This window comes from Pygoscelis adeliae, unplaced genomic scaffold (genome assembly GCF_000699105.1).
Source record: "Pygoscelis adeliae isolate BGI_AS28 unplaced genomic scaffold, ASM69910v1 Scaffold270, whole genome shotgun sequence".
Classification (NCBI taxonomy): Eukaryota; Metazoa; Chordata; class Aves; order Sphenisciformes; family Spheniscidae; genus Pygoscelis; species Pygoscelis adeliae.
In genome coordinates, this window is record NW_008823916.1 from 1,167,615 (window position 1) to 1,187,791 (window position 20,177).

A 20,177-nucleotide genomic window follows, 5' to 3' on the forward strand; every position below is an offset into this window, starting at 1 on the left:
GATTTTGCAGGCGCAGAGGTCCTCATTAACTCTGATCTTCAATTACATTGATTGTAAGACTGCCTCCATAATAGTGCTGCGCAGATCAGAGAGGAGCCAAAAGCCCTCTGCCATTAAATGGTGTTTTGCAGAAGTTACCAGGGTAAAAGCCTCTAAAAACACGGGAGAAGAAACCTTCAAAGAGGAGTGGGCAAGGGGAACTGCCAGGTAGCCCAGGAACCCACAGCCATCCTTCCACTAAGCACTAGGACTTGCAAACGTGAGCAAAATTTGCAATCACTATCTGAAGATTCAAATCCTTCTTAGCGATCACCCAAGAATGGCAAGTCTGTAGAGCCAGGGTGTATTTTCATGAAACTTTTGGGCTTGTATCACTTAGTAAAGGACTGGGACATCATTTTTCTAAGCACTGCATAAGATCTTAGCTCAATGAAAGCCAAGCAATTAAAAAAGCAGGACAAAAAACCATAGCAGCAACCACCCCACATGAACCTGCTTGAACACAAACTCCTGATTTCCTTTTGAAGAGAATCACTGATGCTTTAGCAAGAAGGAGCCCTTCTAAACCTCATCCCATGCCACATTATCCACGCAGAGGATAAAAAAAAGCAAAGCCTGAAGTCAAGCACCCCAGTGAGCGACCCCATTTTGAAGCATCCTGAGATCTCACCACCGTACAAATCTGGGCCCTAATTTCACATGAATTCAAATCTTCGACACTTACACCGTTTATACACCATAAACATATTCACAGACACGTCTCTACACTCCCAGCCAATGGAGGCTGCCAAGCTACTGACTGTTCAAGCAAATGAAAATTAGACATCCAGGATCCAGCTGCTCTGGAGACACAGCAAGGCAGGAGCCTGCATCACCAAGGCTGCAGGATACATCTCAATCAGACACGCGGCAGCAGTAAATTGCTGGGTAAACTCCGCAGCACCAGTGGAAAGCATCGAAACACTGAGCACAAAGAAGTACCTTAGAGCCACGTAATTTTATTTCTAATTATCATTCTTTTCCATGAATATTTAAAAATAGTTTTAAATACCAATGATAACTGTTGCTGGTTTATCTTACCAAACAGAAATGCATCATGAACCCACTGGGAGTGTTTACTATGTGTACGTGTCTATACAGTAACCCGTCAGTCTTGCTTTCTTCCTTATTTTTGTAGTTCCCTAATAAAGAGTGAGGCTTGGGAGGCATGTAAGCACATTTTGAGGCTCAGCTACAGACAATTCCCTCTGCACCCGAAGACTGAAGAGCTCTCGATTAAATCCCTACGTAATGAACCCCACTTCTAGTTAAATACAGCCAGCCTGAAAGTAACGGAAGCAAATCAGACATAAAACAGTCATATCATTGGTATTTGTAAAGACGAAGGTGACTCAAGCTGGCAGAGCATTCTGGCCCAGGAGCTGCTACACAGAGGGGACGCCATGGTCCGTGTGGGCGATGAAGGGGTGAGTTCTGGAGCTCCCCACCAGCCCCAGCCCCACGTGCTGAGCTGAGGAGGGAGAACATTCATGGCCTTGCTGCCAGATTTTCATCTTCTTTGGATAACCCAGCCTGTTTGCTGCTGGAAGTATAAAAACCCCAAAACTATCTATTTATGGAAGTACCTCCTAAATCAACACCGAAATGTGACACCCGGTGAGGAGCCAGTAACTTCTCTTTCAGCAGAAGTTTGGTGTCCACGTAAAACCACAAATTTGGGAAACTTCAAATAATTTGCAAATTGATCAAGCTTTGCCATACTCTGTACAGAGAAAGACCTTCCCAAATATAATGCAACTGTAACTTAAATAAAAAAGTCCTGGCATTTTCAAGATTAATTACTTATTTTGATTTTAGTAAGTCTGATTGAGAAATCATCCTCAATACCAAAAGTTTAAAAAAAAAAGCAGAAGTGAAAACATTTGAATCCAAAACCCCTGAATTCAAGTTCAGTCTAAAATGGAGGCTTTTCTACTTCAGTCTAAGGAAAAAAAAAACCCAACCTGGAGAAATGAAAGGTTTTAGTTAATTGTAAACACTTTCCTTCCTTCCTAGGAGGAAGGAGGGGACAACTCCAGCAAGGAACTTCTCACATCTTTGAAGCTGAGTGTATCACAGCTCAGCTGGGTAAGATTTTTAGAGATGTTCACAAACACTCTCATCACCTTCACTCCCATTGAAAATACAAACAAACATCCCAACCTTGATCTCTTTATAGCTTGCCTGAGAAAAAAATAACAGGAAAAGGCGTTTTACAAATATTTTGAAAGCTAAAATTCTGAAGATTTCAAAGCCTTTTCACACAATTTTTCTCTTTATTTTCAAAGAATCCACACATAGAAAACAGTTTTCAAAAGTCACCAGCACGCACATATCAAAACCATCTTGAAAAGCTCGGTAAGGGCAGGTTGAGTATCAAATCCTTTTAGAAGCTACCGAGAACAAACATTTTCTAAGCAAGAGCCGTTTCAAACATCTTTAGCTTGCCAGGAACATCAGCCAGGTTTGTTTTCACCAATATTCCCTCAATGGAGGGAAATCAAGGTGGAGGGAAGGGGGGTGATAGGGAACCCGAGGGGCTCACAGAGCCGGGGCAGCGGGGGGTAGGACCCCTCTTCCAACCACCCTCTGAAAACCTGCCTCGAGGACCTCAGATCCCACCGAATCACCCTACACCCGCACCCAACCTACAGTTTGATGCACACCTACAGCTGCTGCCTGTGAACCCCGGGAGCAGATCCCAGCAGAGACACTTTCCAAAGACCCAGAGAGACTGTCCACCCTGCTGTCCTCTACTGCTAACCCCATCCCCTCCCAGGTGTCCTCCTGGACACAAGTTTTGAGCTTCCTACTGAAAAACTTGGTGAACCCCTGCTTAAATGGAGACATTTAGGCCCCAGGGTAAAGCAACCATCAACCAAACAAGGGAATACAACAATGAAATGGCAGCTCTCCACCCACCACCACCACCTCCTCCCAGGAACGCCCATTGTTGGACATGTCCCTTGAGTGCTGTTGGCTTTACGAGCCAGTCTACGCGGTAGAGCAGCATTGCAATGCCATGGAGAACATCCGTACACGGCTACACAACTGCCTCCCGGCTCTATGAGGTCCACCAGCACTTCGGGGGATTGATTTGTTTGGGTTTTTGCATGCATGTGTTCCCCCCCCATTCCTTCTTCAATGCTGATCAAAGCCAGATCAGTTAAGGCAGCAGCGAAAGTTCATGTCTCTCATGCTGGGGTCTCCTTCAGAGTTCAGTGGAACTGCTTAAGCCTTGACAAAAGAGGCTTGAAGTTTTGACATTTCAAAAATCATTTTCCAGAACACAACAGGATAAAACAGCTGAGAATAGATATCTAACAAGGGAAAAGAACAAAGAGCCCAAAAGGCAGCCAAAAGGGTTTGGCTTTTCCTTTCTCTTGCTCTCTCTTGTTTTCAAGGGAAGAGATCAAAAAATAATTTTTTTGAAGAATTTCTATTTCTTCCTCCCTCTGCTCTTTTTGTCTTCTTTGGTTCATTCGCTGTATCTTGGCCAACGAAACTCCCTTTCATCTAAAATTACTATTTTGTGTTGGAAAGCCATGGGAGGTCATACTACAGGTTGCTATTAATGTATCCAACCCTATACTATCGTACAATTATAATCTCATTACAGAATTTTTTTTCAAAATGCTAGAGGAAGGATTATCCCTCTTGGTCCATTCTATAGGTACAAAGAATAACCCTATTTGATTTCTTTAAAGACCTTTTTTTTCCCCTTGTTAAACTTGAAAGAACATTTCCCAAAAAGAAAACTCCTCCCCTGTCAGCTCCTTCCATGGATCAGCTCTCGCTCTCCTGCCCTGGTCCCAGGGAATGCAAACTTCTGCTTCTTAAATTTCTGTCAGAAAATGCAGAAGAGCCAACCAGACGTTGGATTTCCAGGACACACATATACTGACCTAAGCAAGCAAACCGGGCTGGGTGCAGGATTGCACCCACAGACTAGCACGGTGCTCAGCTTTACCACCCCTCTCCTGCTCAGTGCAAAACTTGGTAATTTTGGAATAATTTAAATTCTTCGAAGTCGAACTCTTAATTCGTCATTCTAAATTGAAACCAGGGATAGTATCACACCGGGTTAAAATTCAAGCTATCCACTTCATCTTCTTTTTCAAATGGTTTTGCTCTTGAACAAGATGAAATGCCTAAACAGAAAGTTATGATAGCAAGTTTTTAAAACAGCAAAAGCCTATAGACACGCCTTTCATTTAGTCTTCCATCAGCCGAAATGCATACAGTTAATATCGCACACAGTGCTTGACTCCAGGATGTATTTTCAGCACACGAACTACTTGCACCGCCGCCGCGGGCTGCTAATGCCAGCGCTCCCCAACCCGCTGATGATCAAACCCAGAAACCCCCATCCCTTAGAAACACTGTCAATCCTGCCAGAGCTTTTTCACTCTGGCAAAGCAGAAGCAAATTAGTGATACAAATCTGTATGTAATTACAGCTCAGACTAGAAGCATCTTTCCTGTGGGAGGAGCAGGGTTACATTTTAATTGTTAAATTGCACTTTCTTGATCATGCTGACAGGCTCTTTCTTTGGGTTTTCTTGGCAGTCGGTCTCAATTTTGCCAGGGCTGAACTTCTGACAAGCAATGCACGGATTTAACTTTATTCAGCAGGTGATGACTTGGACACCTTTTCCCAAACCCAAGGAAGACAGCATCTTCCCACCCCTACCTTGTGGTCAAGCTCACGCAGCAACAAGATCTCCCATGACGTTATTAGACAATATAATTGTGCAGGCGTTAGTAACAGCACATCTCCGTCCTCAGTAGGCATCTGGGCCAGCAATAGCTGAGACGGAAATTAGACTCCTAAAGAAAAGCTTCTCCTTAATGCTCCATATCTCCCAACTCCCATGCTCCAGCCTGGGTCTCTTTCTCAGTGATGTTCTCTAGATATTGGACAAGGATTTGGGGGAATCCAGCCTAAATCTAATCACGCCATGAAGTATATGACAGATGAGTTATGATAAGCTTTAAAAAACATAAAGTGTGTGTGAATGGAGATTTTTCAGCCAGCACCAAGACCCAATATCCTCCCAGGATGGCAGAAAACAGAACCAAGAGGCAGCATGCGCAAAGTTAATACGCCACAGGACCGAGGAAAGCTACCACCCACTCACCGAGAGACTGCACACCAGCAATGCTACTCGTTGGGAGAACGATAAAGTGAAGCAGCACGTTCTTAGCTAAGCAGCCTCCAAAAATCCTCACTGCATTGCTGCATCATAGCTGCTGCAGGTATCCCACGAATTCTTGTTCGAAAGCAAGCATAGCGTACGTCAGCTTCCTGGGACTGACCCACCACCACGCCGCAAGCAGGCAGGGTCTCATCCTGCAGATGCGGAAGTCAATGTTCTGCATCTCTCCACCTGGGAAGGGAGCAGGTTAGTTGGTCAAAGATGCTGTGCCTTACTGTAGTCTTCCCTCACCATCCCTCCCAAATCAGAGGGTAAATGGTGTTGGTAGAAGCTCAGCAGGTGCTGGATGCCACCTCCCCAGCGGTGGGCGCATCCTGCCTCTCTCAGGATGCAACAACTCCCAGCTCTGAACTGGCCCCTGCTGACACCATCCAAATATCAACACCAATCCCCCCGGCTTTTTTCTGATGAATCCTGCAAAGGAGAAAGGAAGAGACATTTGCCTCCCCTTGCAAACCAAGCTGCCCTGGCAGCCAGGCGCGCTTGCAGCAGGCATGTGGCCACGGGAGCCGGGCCGGCACAGGGAAGAGCCGAGCACAGGATCACAAGCCCGTCAAAGGCACGATAAAAACATAATGTACTTCAGCCTCCAGAATCTTATTAGTTCCTCATGCAAAGAGCGTTTGCGCCATAAAACTGTCTCGGAATCCCTTTGATCCACGCTGATACGGTTTATAAATTGATGTTAATATTTAGAGTTCATGTCTGGTAACGCTGCAGCCATTTGCTCACATTTTCTTGCCAGCCAAACAGGCACGGGAACAGGCGTGAGCTGTAATGCAGACACGGAGGTGACCCGGTGATTAAGAGCTGATGGAATTAAATGCAATCTGTAAAGCTGCCCCCAAACACGGCCACCTTACCAGAAACATGCAGGGTCCGGGGCAGCCAGACCTGGCACCAAGTCTGCAACAGGAAAGTATTGCTTCTGCCAAAGCCCTGATCCAGATCTCCATACAGCAAAACAGGCACCTCTGCAGCAGAACGACTCCAGAGGGAGAAAATAGCACAAGAAAAAACTTCTTTTAAGCCAGCCAATTCCCTCTGCTGATTTCAGAGCGGGCTGGTGGGGCTGGGACCAGCTGGAGAATGTGGGGTACCCCGATGGCAGCATCCCTCTGAAAGCTTGGAGAGATACCTTTGAGATCAGATCCCTTTCTTCATCCTTCTGGTGTAAACCCGGGGTGTTCCACGTGTAAATCAAAGAGCATCTCCAGCTTCCCCTTGTTGTAAGATGGGATGGGGAGGCAGCCGGTCCCCCACCTCCTGCTGCTCATTTCTCTGCAACCGCATGTGCAGCATGTGCTGAGCACACGTGCAGGTAAGTGCCTGAGGACACAAGCTAATGCCTGGTCACCTCTGAGGGCTGCAGAAGATTGAGCAGGAGATGTCAAAAGCAAACAATTTAAAGCAACGCATTTAATTAAAACCAAAATGAGAAGTTGTTGCGAGTCCAACAATTGAAGTCTGCAGAGCTCCAGCAATCTTCGGGGAAAATTAACACAAGCTGCTAATAGCAGCATCCAATTCCACTGGCATCTTGGAGGAAACAGTGGTGGGGGGAAGGTAGGAAATAATCTTCAGATGAAACAATTACCGATCAGCTGCGTGACAAACACAGAACATCATCATTCAGACAGGCAGATGCAGACACACGAAGCTTAAAAAAAAAAAAAAAAAAAAAGAAGCCACAAAGAAGTTTCCTCCAACTCTGCCATCTTGTCAGACACTCAAACCCAAAGCATGATCTTGACCGGCAATTCCACCTCCTACTGCTCTCCTGGCTTTGCACGGGGTGGGACTGGGTTTGCTTTCCTCCCCCCGTTGCTTGCAGGGCAGTGTTCATCCTGGGGGAATGTATCCACGTTGGCAGGAGGGCTGAAGCAGAAACGCGGGTGGCTCGGAGCAGAGCCCACCGCGAGGACAGCACCTGCCAAGCGGTGCCTCTGCTCCTGACCTCCATAAACCACCCAGTCCGCAGCTCAGCGAGGTTTCAGCCCGAGGGATTACCACATCTCCTCTGGCACACGTCTCAGAAGAGGAGGGAAGGAGGTTGCGAATGCTCTGAGATGTCTTTGAAGTGACAGAAACCTGCTTTATGCCCTTTACTTTATTTTCACTTATAAAACAAAGCCCTACAAGCCCCTAGCTAAATGTAGCTCTTGCTTCCTTCTGTACCACTGGAGGATCTCACCTACCTCTCCCACTAAAGTATCCAGATACAAACATCCACCCACACCATATATAACCTCTCTGCAGGCTGTAAAAATGGGAAGCTTTAATTGATACTATATTTCAAACTGTTGTGCAGCAAGGACATACTCCAGACCGAGTCCTCTAGGGTATCTTTCTCCAGCCCTGCCTTCCCTGCAAGCCGCTCCCATTGCTGTATCTCTGCTTTTTGAATGATTACCTACAAGAAAGAAAAAAAAAACCCAACCATTGAACGTATAGAGCTGAGTGGCTCACATATTCCTAAGGCGTTTTATTACTTAGATGGAGGGGTTCTCTTTCCTTTCTCCCCTCTTTGACACTGCTAAAGGGTCCTCTAAATAATGCTTTGCATTTCCATATCCTCATAAAAGCCACTACGACTCTTTCTATAAATCCGAGCCATCTCCAAAGTTGGAACGATGCCTTCTGCTCAGCACGGGCAGAGGCTGCCCCAAAACACGATGCCCTCAAGCAGCAAAAGAGAGGAGAGGACGCTCCAACCATCGCAACCTAAGAGAAGATTTAGAGGGACCGACCTGTTTCCCGGGGGCGGGAGGCCCCCAGCCTTCCCCTGGCAGCCACGGCAGCTTCTGCCAGGCTTTCCTGGATTTGGCCGCCCCGCGAAATGAAGGCAGAGCAGCTGTACAAACCAGGCAGTAATTGCTCAGAGGGGAGAGGAGCTGGGGGGGGGAACCCCATCAAATGAACAAAAGGAAGAAAACGAACCAAAAGAGAAATAAGGGCAATAGACACAGGCTGGTTATTAACACTGCTGCTTGGAATATATTCTCCCAGCCTTCGCTGCCAGTTGGCTCCTGGTCCCAGTCCTTCCCCCGTTCCCATCCTGCGACTCCAGTGGGCTCGGGAGCTTCTTTCTCTAACGCCGTTGCTCACTGCAGAGGGGGAAAGCTGCTTTCCTCCAAGGCTGGAGACATTTGGTGGGGCTTTTTCCCCCCCCCTTCCTTTTCCCAACTTGGCTTTGGCTCCTGGCGCGCTGGAGCTTGCTGGCGTCTATTTAAAGTTTCCTTCAAAGACGAGTTTTCATCTGCTAGGAGAGGGATTTCTTTCAGCCTCTGTCTTTGTTTGGCTTTTCCTGCAGAGGTGTTGGTAGCTGCTCCGCTTTAAGATTTTCCTTGGCTTCTGGCATCTATTGAAATACCGCATTTCAAAAAGGGATGAGAGGGCACCCTTCTCTCGCACGGGAACATCTCCCGTGAATGCACCATCCCTGCCTTCTCGCAGAGCCTGCCTTATCGTCATGCAAAATACAATAGCGAACAGCTTCAGGAACCAGCCTATTTTAGTGCATGGCAACATTTACGAGACATGGTGCGCACCACCAGGTGCCACGTGAGACGCTGGTTTAAGACTGATCAAAGCTCCCCGCCTTGGCCAGGCCAAAGACATCAGCTCCGCTGCCTCTTCGCTCACGTGGCGATGCCCACCCCAACCCTCTTTTGTACCCAGGCAAAAAGCCGCTTTAAACCCACCCAGGAGATCGCCAGGGAGGAGCAAGTCCCCTATTTTCCACCAGCGTAAGACTCCGGGTGCCAAGCCTCTGCAAACAGCCAGCCGCGTTTTCCTGGATATCATTAAAATTTCCCAACCCGGCTCAGTTCTGTGATGTCTTTAAATATTTTGTAATATTTTTCTGCCAGTTGGGTGCTGCCATGGGATTTGTTGTTATTCAAAAAGAAGGCACAACTTTAAGAGCTTTTCTCTTCCCAGGCAAGGGACTCTGCCATCGCATGAAATGATGTGATATCAGTAAAAGTGATAGCCGCTGCAAAATGTCTTGGCTGCTTCTGTGTGAAGAATTTGACTGTTTCTCATAAAAAATATTTTAAAATTTTCACATGTTGTAATTATATTTTACAGTTTCATTACAAAGCTCATTTTAATTCTCCTCCAAACCATTTTTACCAGTCCTCTTGCCACTTTCTCTTTAGAAAAGTCATTAAGTCGAGACTGGAGATCATCCCATTTCCCCCAGTTTCAAGGATATTAATCTGTTTTATTGGTATTTCATTGTCATTTCCATTTGAGAGTTCTCCGTATTTGCATAATTTGCATTGCCACCCCCTTCCCGGTGACAAGCACAGGCTCAGCGCTTTTCACTTTAATTCTACGGAGTCACATTGCATTTTGCTTTATTTTCTTTTTTGAAGACAGGCCGTCTTCCCTGGGCCAGAACTGCAGGCCGGGAGCAGGATGCTGAGGTCCTATCTCCATCACTGCCTTCCTGGCTGACCTTCAGCAAGTACCAAAACCGGCTGTGAACTCTTAGCCCGAGTGATGAACTGGCCGGTGCCCATCTCAAAGGGACGCGAGTTAACACTGGAGCAACCTCATTTCCCAAGTGCAAAAAGAGTTTCTGTTCTCCAGCTACTTGGAATAACCATCTGTGAAGACTTCAGAATATTTACGTGCAGCCTGAACAATCCTTAAAGCCCTTTAGAAACAGGTCAAGGCGCAGACAAGTCCCTTGTTTCAAGTTATGCCTTTTTCCTATCTCCGCTGATGTCCAGTTCCTCCAATCTGAGACCACAAAGTAGACGCTCTCCTCCTCTTGCCTTGAAGGACCAAGCTTTGACCGCTGGGATAGCCCACATACCCGGAGACTGGGTTGTAATTTCCAGAGTCAGCAGCTAAGAAGCATCCTTGGGGATCAGAGGCGGCCTCGCATGCCAACATGGGTCATCGACCCACTGGCTGCAGCCAACACCCATCCCATAAGCATTGTTAGATGCAGACATAGAAGTGGTGTTAACGAGGCAGCGAGGGTCAGCGGTGGGGCTGGGGAGAGCACGTGCTCAGTCGGTGTTGCGGCGCAGGTAACGTCCTACTAATGCATGTCAAGGCCAAGAAGAAACCACTCTTAGCAGGGCTGAATCCCACTTCAAACACGCTGGTGAGTCCCTCCCCACCATGGGGTGGTGGTTTAAGCCCCTCTCCATCACCCCCTGCTGCTGCCATGCTGCTGCACCTCTTTAACCATCTACCTCTCCCCAAAATATTAATCCCCCCAAGAGCTGCCCTCCATCCCGGCCCCCAAAGTGGGGGGCTGTACAGGAGCTGGCCGCGCTGGGACGCCCCAGCAGCCAGCAATGCATCGGCTCCATGCAGCACCTTTCTGGCAAAGAAAAGGTGCCCTCTCCGCATGCCCCAAGCAGCGAGACAAGCGCAGGAGCTGAGGAATTGGAGCCGACTGAATAATGGGTCCCATCTGCTGGAAGAAAATGATATTTGCCCTTGTGTTACCGAAAACTTGCACTCGATGCTCACTGCACATTATAAAGAAAAGGTCAGTGAAACACTACAAACGCAAGGAGCCCAGTTGGAGAAAGCAATAAATAGTGACAGCAGCCCTCATCTAATTTTTCAAAGCGTCTCTGATTTTGCTCAAGTCCTAGCAATTTCACTCCGCACTGCTGCAAGGGGCTGGGACGAGCAGCTTTACTGCTGCAGGACAGAAGGACGTCTGTCTGTGCAGGCTCCTAGGGCTCGTCAGCGAGTTCGGAGGAAAACAGGAATATCCATCAGACACCGTTAGTAGTAACAACAATAACAATAACAACAACAACAACAACAACAATAATAAAGACGTGGTTGAGAACATTTCGGCTTCAGATGCGCTTTGCTCCTCTGGGAAGGGGGATCCCTGCAGCCAAACACAGCCAGGGCAATTCCCAAAGAGAGGGACCCCCATGTCCCAAACACACCCGGTGAGGCAGTGGGGTCCGAGTCCCCAGAGGGTCTTACCATCCGCGATGAAGTGCTCGGGTACGTGAAGTGTCACCTTGACGGTCAGCGGGCAGGAGAGCTGGGAGCCGCACACCATGGCCAGGACGCAGGAGCTGACTGCGATCAGGGTCAGCGCTGTCTTGTTGACGGGGCTCTTCATCGAACCTGGAAGGCAGAGAGAGGGGTGGGTGGCCAAAAGGCAAAGCTCTACCAGGGGCTTGCTCGGCCTCCCCCAGTTCCCTGTGTGGATGCAGGAAAGCCCCAACCCCAGGGAAGGGCAGGCATTGAAAACAAAGACGTCAGCTCAGTAGCACTGGAAGAGCTCCTGAGGTCTGCAAACCCCATCATTCCCATCACACCGTGTTTGGCTGGGTTTTTAACATTCGTGTTGTTTCACTCACTGAGTTACATCCGACTTGGGGACTATATTTTCCCAGAGGAGGGAGAAAACCTGCTCAGAGCCCTGTACAGACCCTCTCCCTGGGAACCCCCACCCCCAGCCCCGTTCACCGCCCCTGCCAGGCTCCCCCGACAAAGCTGCCATCATTTCTCATCAGCCTTGGTTTATTTGGCAAATCTTGTCAAGTCAAAAAAAAAAAAAAAATCAAGCCATATCCAAGGGCTGCCTGGACCGTGGCATCATTTGCTTTCGCCAGGAGGAATCTACACCTGTAGATGTTATATAGCACCAATAAGCGTTAATTATTTACACAAATATATATAAATATTCAGTCATCACAGGGGGACTATGCTGAACAACAAAGCGACCTACAGAGCCAGCCGCTTTTGACAGGCAGGAGATATTACAAAACAAGTTTTATTTTGTCAGGCACAGAAGCTCACAGCATGTGCCACAAAGCAGCTCAGTATTTTCCAACACACGAAAGCCAGCTGCCGAAGCATGCACCCAGCCCGTGCGGTGCCCACACGGCTTGTGGGTCACTCTCAGACTACCATCCCTTGTCTCAAAGGCCATGTGCCTGGCACCAGGCTAAGGGATGCCTGCACAGAGGAATAATCCCATGAGGCTGGGAGGATCCCATCGCCCCATGGCTCCGCTCAGACCTGCACACTCGGCCAGGCTTGGTTGGTGGCTTCTATTTTGTTTGGATTTATTTGAAGCATTAGGTGAAAGCCAACAAGCCAACGAGGAGCTCGAGCATCCACAGGTCTAGAGAGGCCAGCAGGAGGTACAAACTCACTGGGAAACCCTCACGGAGCAGCGCGGCATTAAGATGACCGAATCACTGTCAGCTACGGTCGGGTGGGACAGAGCAACCCCCAAACTCCGCAGGGAAGGGGGTGAAGCTGGGCAATGCAGAGTCATCGGGAGAGACCTGGTTGCCCCAGGAGATTCGGATGCTCTTGTTGGGCGCATGCCAGGGGCACACCATGAGTCCGGATGAGACACCCTCCACTGATGGAGGTGACCAGGAGAAACTGTTGCTTGGCCACCACTACCCCATCAACAGGTCTCCACTGTCCGAGAAGGGAGCGTCCTTGGGGCACCACTGGTCCCCTCCCCGCCCAGCCTCTCCGGAGCTGGGGGCTGCCCCACTGCTGCTCTAACCGCACCGCATCCCCCACGGCCACCTAGTCCGACACCTCGCACCAGCGCTCCGCTTTGCTCGAAGCTAAGGACAGATGCCTCGCGGAGCAGCCGGTTCCCTTCTCCGGTGCTTGGAATGCCGCTTAAAACCCACTCGGGGAGTATGGCAATGCCAAGGAGAGGGCATAGCCCGGCGCTGAACTCCAGCTGTTGCACAGTCTATTACGGTGCAGCTGAGATGACGGAGCTCCCAGCAGACCTGACCGCGTCCCTGCTCAGGATTCAGGTGAGGACACATTTATTTTTGGAAGCTAATCCAGCCTCTCTTCCCTTGCTCCCCAGCCTCGCCATCTCATCAGCAAAGCGAGATTTAAAAAGCATCACTTTGAAAATTGAACGGGAAATACATCCAGCAAGTTAGCACTTGCACACCCTGTAATTTGACCAAAGCTGCTGTTAGAGATGCTGGTGCCAGGGCAGAGATCTCGTACTCGGGCTGAGCCCACGGCATGACCTGCGTTTTCCAGGCAGGGCAGCATGCCCCACCAAAGCATCCCCTGTCGCAGGATGGAGCCTGCACAGTGGATGCTCCAACCAGCATTTGCAGGACAGGAGAAGTGGCTGATCTGCTGGAAGAGAACCCCATCACTGCGACCAACAGGAGCATGCAAATCGATTATTTATGAAGCACCTTTTACTTTCCTTATGCATGCATCATCTAAACAGCCTTCCCACCCCTATTTCACAGCTTTATTGCCAAACTCCTGCACCCTTCACCTTGCGATCCCCTTTTTTCTTCCTGATCTTTATTCATATCGTAAGTTAGCACCTCCTTTGGGAGGCAACCTCACCCTTCCGCTGGGCATACTGTCCCTGCCACAAACCCTGAAATGTATTTTTAAATATTTAATTACTAATCTGAACAAGACCTAACTTTAAACCTGGAACAGATTAGAAAAAAAAAAAGGGGGGGGGGGGGAGAAAAAAGGAAAAAAGCCTCCATCAGGATAATTGGACACAGCCAAGTATACAATAGACCAGAGAACACTGGATTTTACTATTATAAATCACCTTTCAATTCAGGGTCTTAAAGTGCTTTGCAAACATTAAATCACAAATCCCTTATGAGTTAGACGAGTATTATCCCCTTTTCACAAAGAGCCTGAATCACAGGTATGATGGCAGCTTTCACCATCCTGCAGCCAGAGTGGAGCTGGAGGAATTAGGATCTGGGAACTCCCATCCCCATCGGTCCACGTGGCTTCTTCTTTCCCTGTGACTAAGAGGAGAGGGGCACAGGAGCTTGAAACAGCAAAAAGCCCATTATACTCAATGAGTTTGAGCTTGGCCGCCCAAGGAAAGGGACAATGTGCTACAAGTCTCCTATAACTACCTTCCCTGCTCCCCTGCCTCCCGCTCCCCGCTCGTTTCCATCATGGTGCTAATTATTGACCTCTAGAACTGCCTGACGTTGGCTTTGACCAACTGAACCAAAACAGCGGGTCTTCTGCTTGAGCAGAAATTGGATTTCCAGCTCAGCTCTTTATTGCTCACAGCCAGTTTGCTGCCAGGTCTGATGGGAGGCTGCTGAAAAAGGAGATCCTTCCCTTGTTCTTTAAAGAGAGGGATGTAGCTCCTGTTCTCCACCCCATCACCTGCTCTTCAGACCACTGATGTTCCAGCAGAAGCACTCCTGTGCTGCATTTAAACACCCATCTGGAGATAAACAGCTTCATGCCAGGCCTTTAAGACCACAAGCAAATGTATTCCTAGCAAGTCACTGCTAACCAAACCAACCTCAATGGGTTCACCGAGGCTTCATGCTCCTGTTCAAGCAGTGAGACAAAATGACCCATTCCTTCTTTGGGTGTCCAAACCCGCTCTGTAACTCAGGCAGCACCAGCATAAACCACAACACTGGAGGTGGGAGCTCTACCTGGGTGAAGCCTGCTCTTTCGCTCCTTTCCTTATCACCTCCAGGCTTCCAGGGAGGTGTTTAAAGTGCAGATTTGCAAAACCAGGTCCACTGGACAGGCTTGTACCAACCTGCTTTACCAAGAGGAGGAAGCTTGCGGGTAATGCAAGAACTTCATGGACAGCTGATGGGACTCAGGAGCCCCAAGAGCCTCAGCACCCAACGCAAATCTTCGTTTGGGTCTTGTGGGTCCAAAAAGCCCAAGAGGAAGGTGGCGACCAGGCACGGCTGAGACCAAACTTGCTCCCCAGGTGCCTCTGCCCTAATAAATCCTTCATATATCGAGAGGTCCTCTCTATACTTTTAATTCAACACGTTTCTGTTGCATTTTGGATGGCTGCAACAGAGTGAGCGGGTGCCTGAGTGCTCAGCCAGGCTGTTTTAGGGGGAAAGTGATGGCCCACGGGGGCTCCCAGGGGAGGCAGACCCAGGGAGCCTGCGCCCAAGGAGCGGTCAGAGCAGCAGGCAGGACACACGACGAGGATGAAGAATAAGAAGAAAGGACTTCTTCCCCAACAGGAAGAAATAACCTCTCCCCTCAACCTGCGCGAGCAAAGGAGAGAGAAGTAGAAAGGAAAGGCAAACTGCTCCGTTTCAGGGCAGAATCATACCTGAGATGCTTCCTGCTAGTGATCCAATTAACAGCAGCTTAACTAGACTGGAAGACAAGAGGAGTAGCCAGGACTCTGGTCAGAGGGGCTCCTGCCACCACCACTTTTCCCACCCAGGATTTTTTCCCCCCGTTAAGCACCGGTGCCAATTAGCCTGGCTCCGGCCTCCCGAAGAAGATGCAGGTCCCTCTGCAGACAGCTCAGAAACAGCTTGCAAAGCACCACATTCCCCTGAAGATTTTGCACCTGCTGCAAGATGAAGATAAATTCAAAGCCACTGGTGTAAACACTCTGCAAACAGCCCCTCCAAATGCACCATGTCTCCTTTGAAATATCATTTCCTCGTGCAGTTAATTACTCGCTGCTTTGTACACTTTCCCTTGCCCACCTGAAGGACAAGGCTGGAAAAAAAACACCCCAAAAACTCCGAGCTCATTTCTTTTTAATATTGGCAGCACTGCCTAAATTTAAGAAGAAGAAGAAAAAAAAAGGCATGTTCAGAACACGTATGGATTTACGAGCAACACAAATATCCCGTGCTCTTGGTAATATGATGTTTCTAAATCAGGCTCATAAATACATGCTTGGGAGATGCATCTATAAAAAAATAAACTTTAATTACCCCATCTTTATCAGCACACAGCCCATGGTGTTAGCCATATGTGGGTGTTAAACGCCAAGTGCTTTGCAATCTTCACCGCCCCCCGGGAGATAATAGCATAATACAGAATGTTTCGCGGCTACTCGGATATTAAAATGTATTTCTGCCACCCGAGGAAGACGGGGATGGGGAAACCGAGTAGGAGAACAGCAAGTGCCTGAACTGCTTAGCAACGTGCGGCGCAGCTGCCAGCACCCGGCCGCCGCGCTGTGCCGCAGGCAGAAGTGCCTGGCAGGGGCAGGGGTGAGCAGGTCCTCCGGCACTCCCAGGGACCAGCGAGCCCGCCACAGCCCATCTCGCATCCCCGGCATCCCCACGCTGCTCCCAACACATGCCGCTGCTGCTGGCACGTCAGAGGAGTTGGGCGCTCCTAATGATCCTTCTTCATGTTCCAGCAGAGGCTCATTAATACGGTACAACAGCGTTTCCAGGACACCCTCACACACAGAAACATCTCAAGGTGTTTTACAAGTGGGAGATCATGTCGAATCAAATCAAATGCCAATTAAGATGAGCAGCGGTGTTGGCAGGTGGCTCTTGCCACGGAGTACCCCCGCTCTGGGGAGCAGCGCTGCCCATCTCCCCTCCCTGCCCTGCAACCTCTGCCCCTCACCACAGTCTCCCCACCCCTTCCACATCAGGATGGTCCCTCTTTCTCCAGCACACCAGACACAAGGGATGGGATGGGATGGGATGGGATGGGATGGGATGGGATGGGATGGGATGGGATGTCCTCCTTCCAGCCGGACACAGCTCTCCCACACCATGGTCCCCACCCAGCCTTCATGGACCACTCTGCCCCAGAGCCACCTCTCTCAGAAGGGGATGGATGTTGATGCCAGGCAGCATCTGAGCAGCTGGGTAAGAGCACAAGCAGGCGTTTCATTGCATACCCTCTCTACAACCCCTGGCCTTAGCCTCTCCTTGAGCTGGCACCTTCTCCATCCCCGCCTTGGACGAATCCCGAGTGAAGGTGCTCACACCTACAGTCTGGATCTGAGTCAGGGTTTGGGCACAGGGCTGTCTCCGGCCTCATCCCCAGAGCCAGCAGGATGGGGATCAGTCCCGAAGCGGTGGCTTCACTACCTCCCATGCCGGGGAAGACCCCCGGGGAGACGCCTCTCACCCCCAAGAAGGCAGAGAGGGCGCAGACAAGAAGGGACAGGGGGGAAGTGAGAAGGAAAGATGGCTGCGTTATGCAGCAGAAGGGTGAGATCAGACACTTCTGAATTTATAGAGGATTTGATCTTGCTAATCACACACTCAATCAGATTAATACTATTAACATTTATGAATCACCCACTAGCAATTAGCCGAGGCGTCCTCTGGTATGGCATGGGGGGGCTGCAGAAAAGACAGCCCTGGGGCGTGGGTCAGGGAGAGGAGGATGCCAAGGGGTGGCACGGCCACCGCAGGGAGGTCAGGGTCGGGCTGCCAGACCCGGCGGCGAGGTCAAGGGTTCGGCGGCTGAGCTCTGGTGTGCACCACAGCCTGCACCACTCGACCCAGTGAGCTCTCGCGCTCCTCCAGCCCCCTGAGCCTCGGCTTTTTACGTGCTCCTGGAGTTTCAATGCCTCATGTACTGAATAAATGTATTAACTTCCTATTTATACAGCTGCCAGTGGTGCTCTCCCTTCGCTCTAAAACACTGTGCCTGCAGCTCGCAGGGAGACACCGCCAGGAAATTTCAATCAGGAGGAGGAAGGGGGGAGCAAAGGGAAAGGAAAAGCCCTGAAGACTGAGCAAGCAAGGGGCAGCGGAGGGGAGGGGGAAAACAGAGACAACCAAGGTGGCACAGGTTGAGATGCTGGTCTTTGCTGACCCACCAGCCTCATCACCACCAGGGTCACCACCACCAGGGTCACCACCTCCAGCCCCATCACCACCTCCAGCCCCATCACCACCAGGGTCACCACCTCCAGCCCCACCACCTCCAGTCCTAGTCACCACGGGCAGGGTCACCACGGGCAGGGTCTCCTGCCCACATGTCTTAGACGTCCCCCGACACAGTAAAGGGGGAAGAATTCATGCAAACCCAATTTGCTCTCCTGGCACCGTTACATTTTTTGCATTTCTCTGGGCATGGACAATTAAAATCAATGAAGTCAGTTTTGCTTTCATGTTCTCTGTGCTGAATTGGTTGAGATAAAATCACATTAAAGAAACAGTTACATATTTAAAGGCCGAGATTGCCTGCACTGGAATTTTCTTTCACGCAAATCAACGGAAACACTTCCCAGAATTAAGGCCTGATCTTTTTTTGTTTTAAACTCCAAATGAGTCCCAATTTTACAATATACAAACAAAAAGGCAAATCTGAGTGGAAGGCTTCATTTTAAGGAGGAGGGAAAGCAATTTTCAATACCGTATAGTGAAAACATTATTCCTACAGGAAAAAAGAGAAAAAAAAGTAATCATTACCTATGAAATAGCTCATGTTGAGTCACAGCCCAGGGAGGATTGCACTTGGCAAGCAAATGCTGGTCAGACAGCTGAACTGATTTTGGAGACCAGGAGGGAGCTGTGATGGAGGCCAGGCCACCAGGGAGGGTTCAGGACACGGCAGGAGATGCCCCAGCACCCAGCAAGCTGCCCATCACTGCTGGACCTCCACCACGCTGCCCATCCAGGCCCTGCCTGCTCCCCCGTCGCCACCCCGCAGGCAGAGCGAGGCTGCTGCCTGGGATCTGGGAAATGGGCTGGGATCTCCAAAGCCAGACGTGAAAAAAAAAGAAAAAACAAAAAAAAAAACCCTAAAAACATCTTTCCCCTCCCTCCATTATTTTTGGAATAGATGCAAAATGGCCCAGCAAGGTGGGACTAAAAATCTCTGCTCTCCAACAGCTCCCCAGGGTTGGGGCACATCCCCCCTTGTGCCTCAGTTTCCCCCGCACCCAAGCACCACGCAAGGGTGCGCTTCACCAGTGCAGTGTGACGTCCACCACCCTCTGCCTCCTCCCACTCCTCCCCCTGCTCCCGCCAGGAGACAAATCCATCCCGTCACAGGCGTGCCAAGCATCCCTGCCGAAACGTGTCTTCATCTTCCAGCCCGCATTAACCCTCGCCCTCCTCCCGCCCGCATCCAGCGCCGTGTTTATGTTCTGCTTCCTGGGAAACAAGAGACTCGTTACCATGCGGAGGGCGACAGCAGAGCGATTAGTGAAATTTGTTACCCACATGCTCTGAACAAAATTAAATTAAAAGTGCTGCTTTGCTGTCAAGATAAGGGCCAAGCCAGAGAGATAATTTTTCACTCTCAAACACTCAATTACTCGCTGAGGCTGTATCAGATACAATCAAAAAATAAATAAATAAATAGAAAGACCCACACTGCCTCCAGGAACAGATGTAAAAGCCGTTATCTCTAGCGTAGTCCAGGGAAGTTAAAGAGCCTGCGGCTGCCACGGCACCACGACCGCTTTAATTGCAGATCCCACTGCTCCCCAGCTCACGCTCTGCAACCAGCTTCCAGCGGCAGCCCCCCTCCCCAGAACCTCAGTACCCCCCGACACGTGCCCAGGCACAGGCAGGAGCACGTGTACACCCCCATACCTACAGCCACCGGGGACTTACGGGACCAAAGAGGCTGATGGAGCAACCCCGGCCCAGCTTCCCTGCACAGACGGAGTCTAACAGGGATGGAGAGGGGCTCTGGTGGGTTTCATTTGCTGATGCAGCGCCCGCTTGCTCTGCGAGCAAAATAAGCCATCATGCAAAAGCACCACGTTTGTTTGCTCGCTGGAAAAACAGCATCCATGACGGAGCTTTTGAGAGCCAACAAAGGTTGGAAAGTTACAGCATCCCTCATCAGCACCAGCGCCCTGGGGCACCGCAGGGGTCCGTGCACGGGCTGTGCTGCAGGGGTGCAGCAGGGGGGTGGCTGTACCCCGGTGCTCTGGGAGGTAAAGACGAGACTTGTACCGTGAAGGCATCTCATCCCCAAAGATCTGGGGATGTCCACGTCGCATGGGACTCCAGTTGTCCCCTCTGGGGTGCTCTTCCCTGGCCTCACAGAGAGCACCACAGCTCCACGTGCCACGAACGAGCCGGCTGTGTGCCAGACACCAGCACTGACCCGTCCGTCTGTCCCTGCAGCGAGCGGCTGCGTGTCCCCTTCCCGGGGAAGCCTGCTGCCCTGCAGCGTCGCAGGGGCTGGGGCACGGCTG

General features: G+C 50.0%; 1 protein-coding gene across 1 annotated transcript in view; it reads right to left on the minus strand.

The window, feature by feature from the left end:
* The window catches only part of ASTN2 (astrotactin 2), a 308,249-nt gene that overhangs the window by 217,145 nt on the left and 70,927 nt on the right, over positions 1-20,177 (minus strand). The window contains 1 exon segment of the mRNA XM_009319305.1: positions 11,234-11,380. Within this exon segment, the coding sequence (XP_009317580.1) occupies positions 11,234-11,380 (147 nt within the window).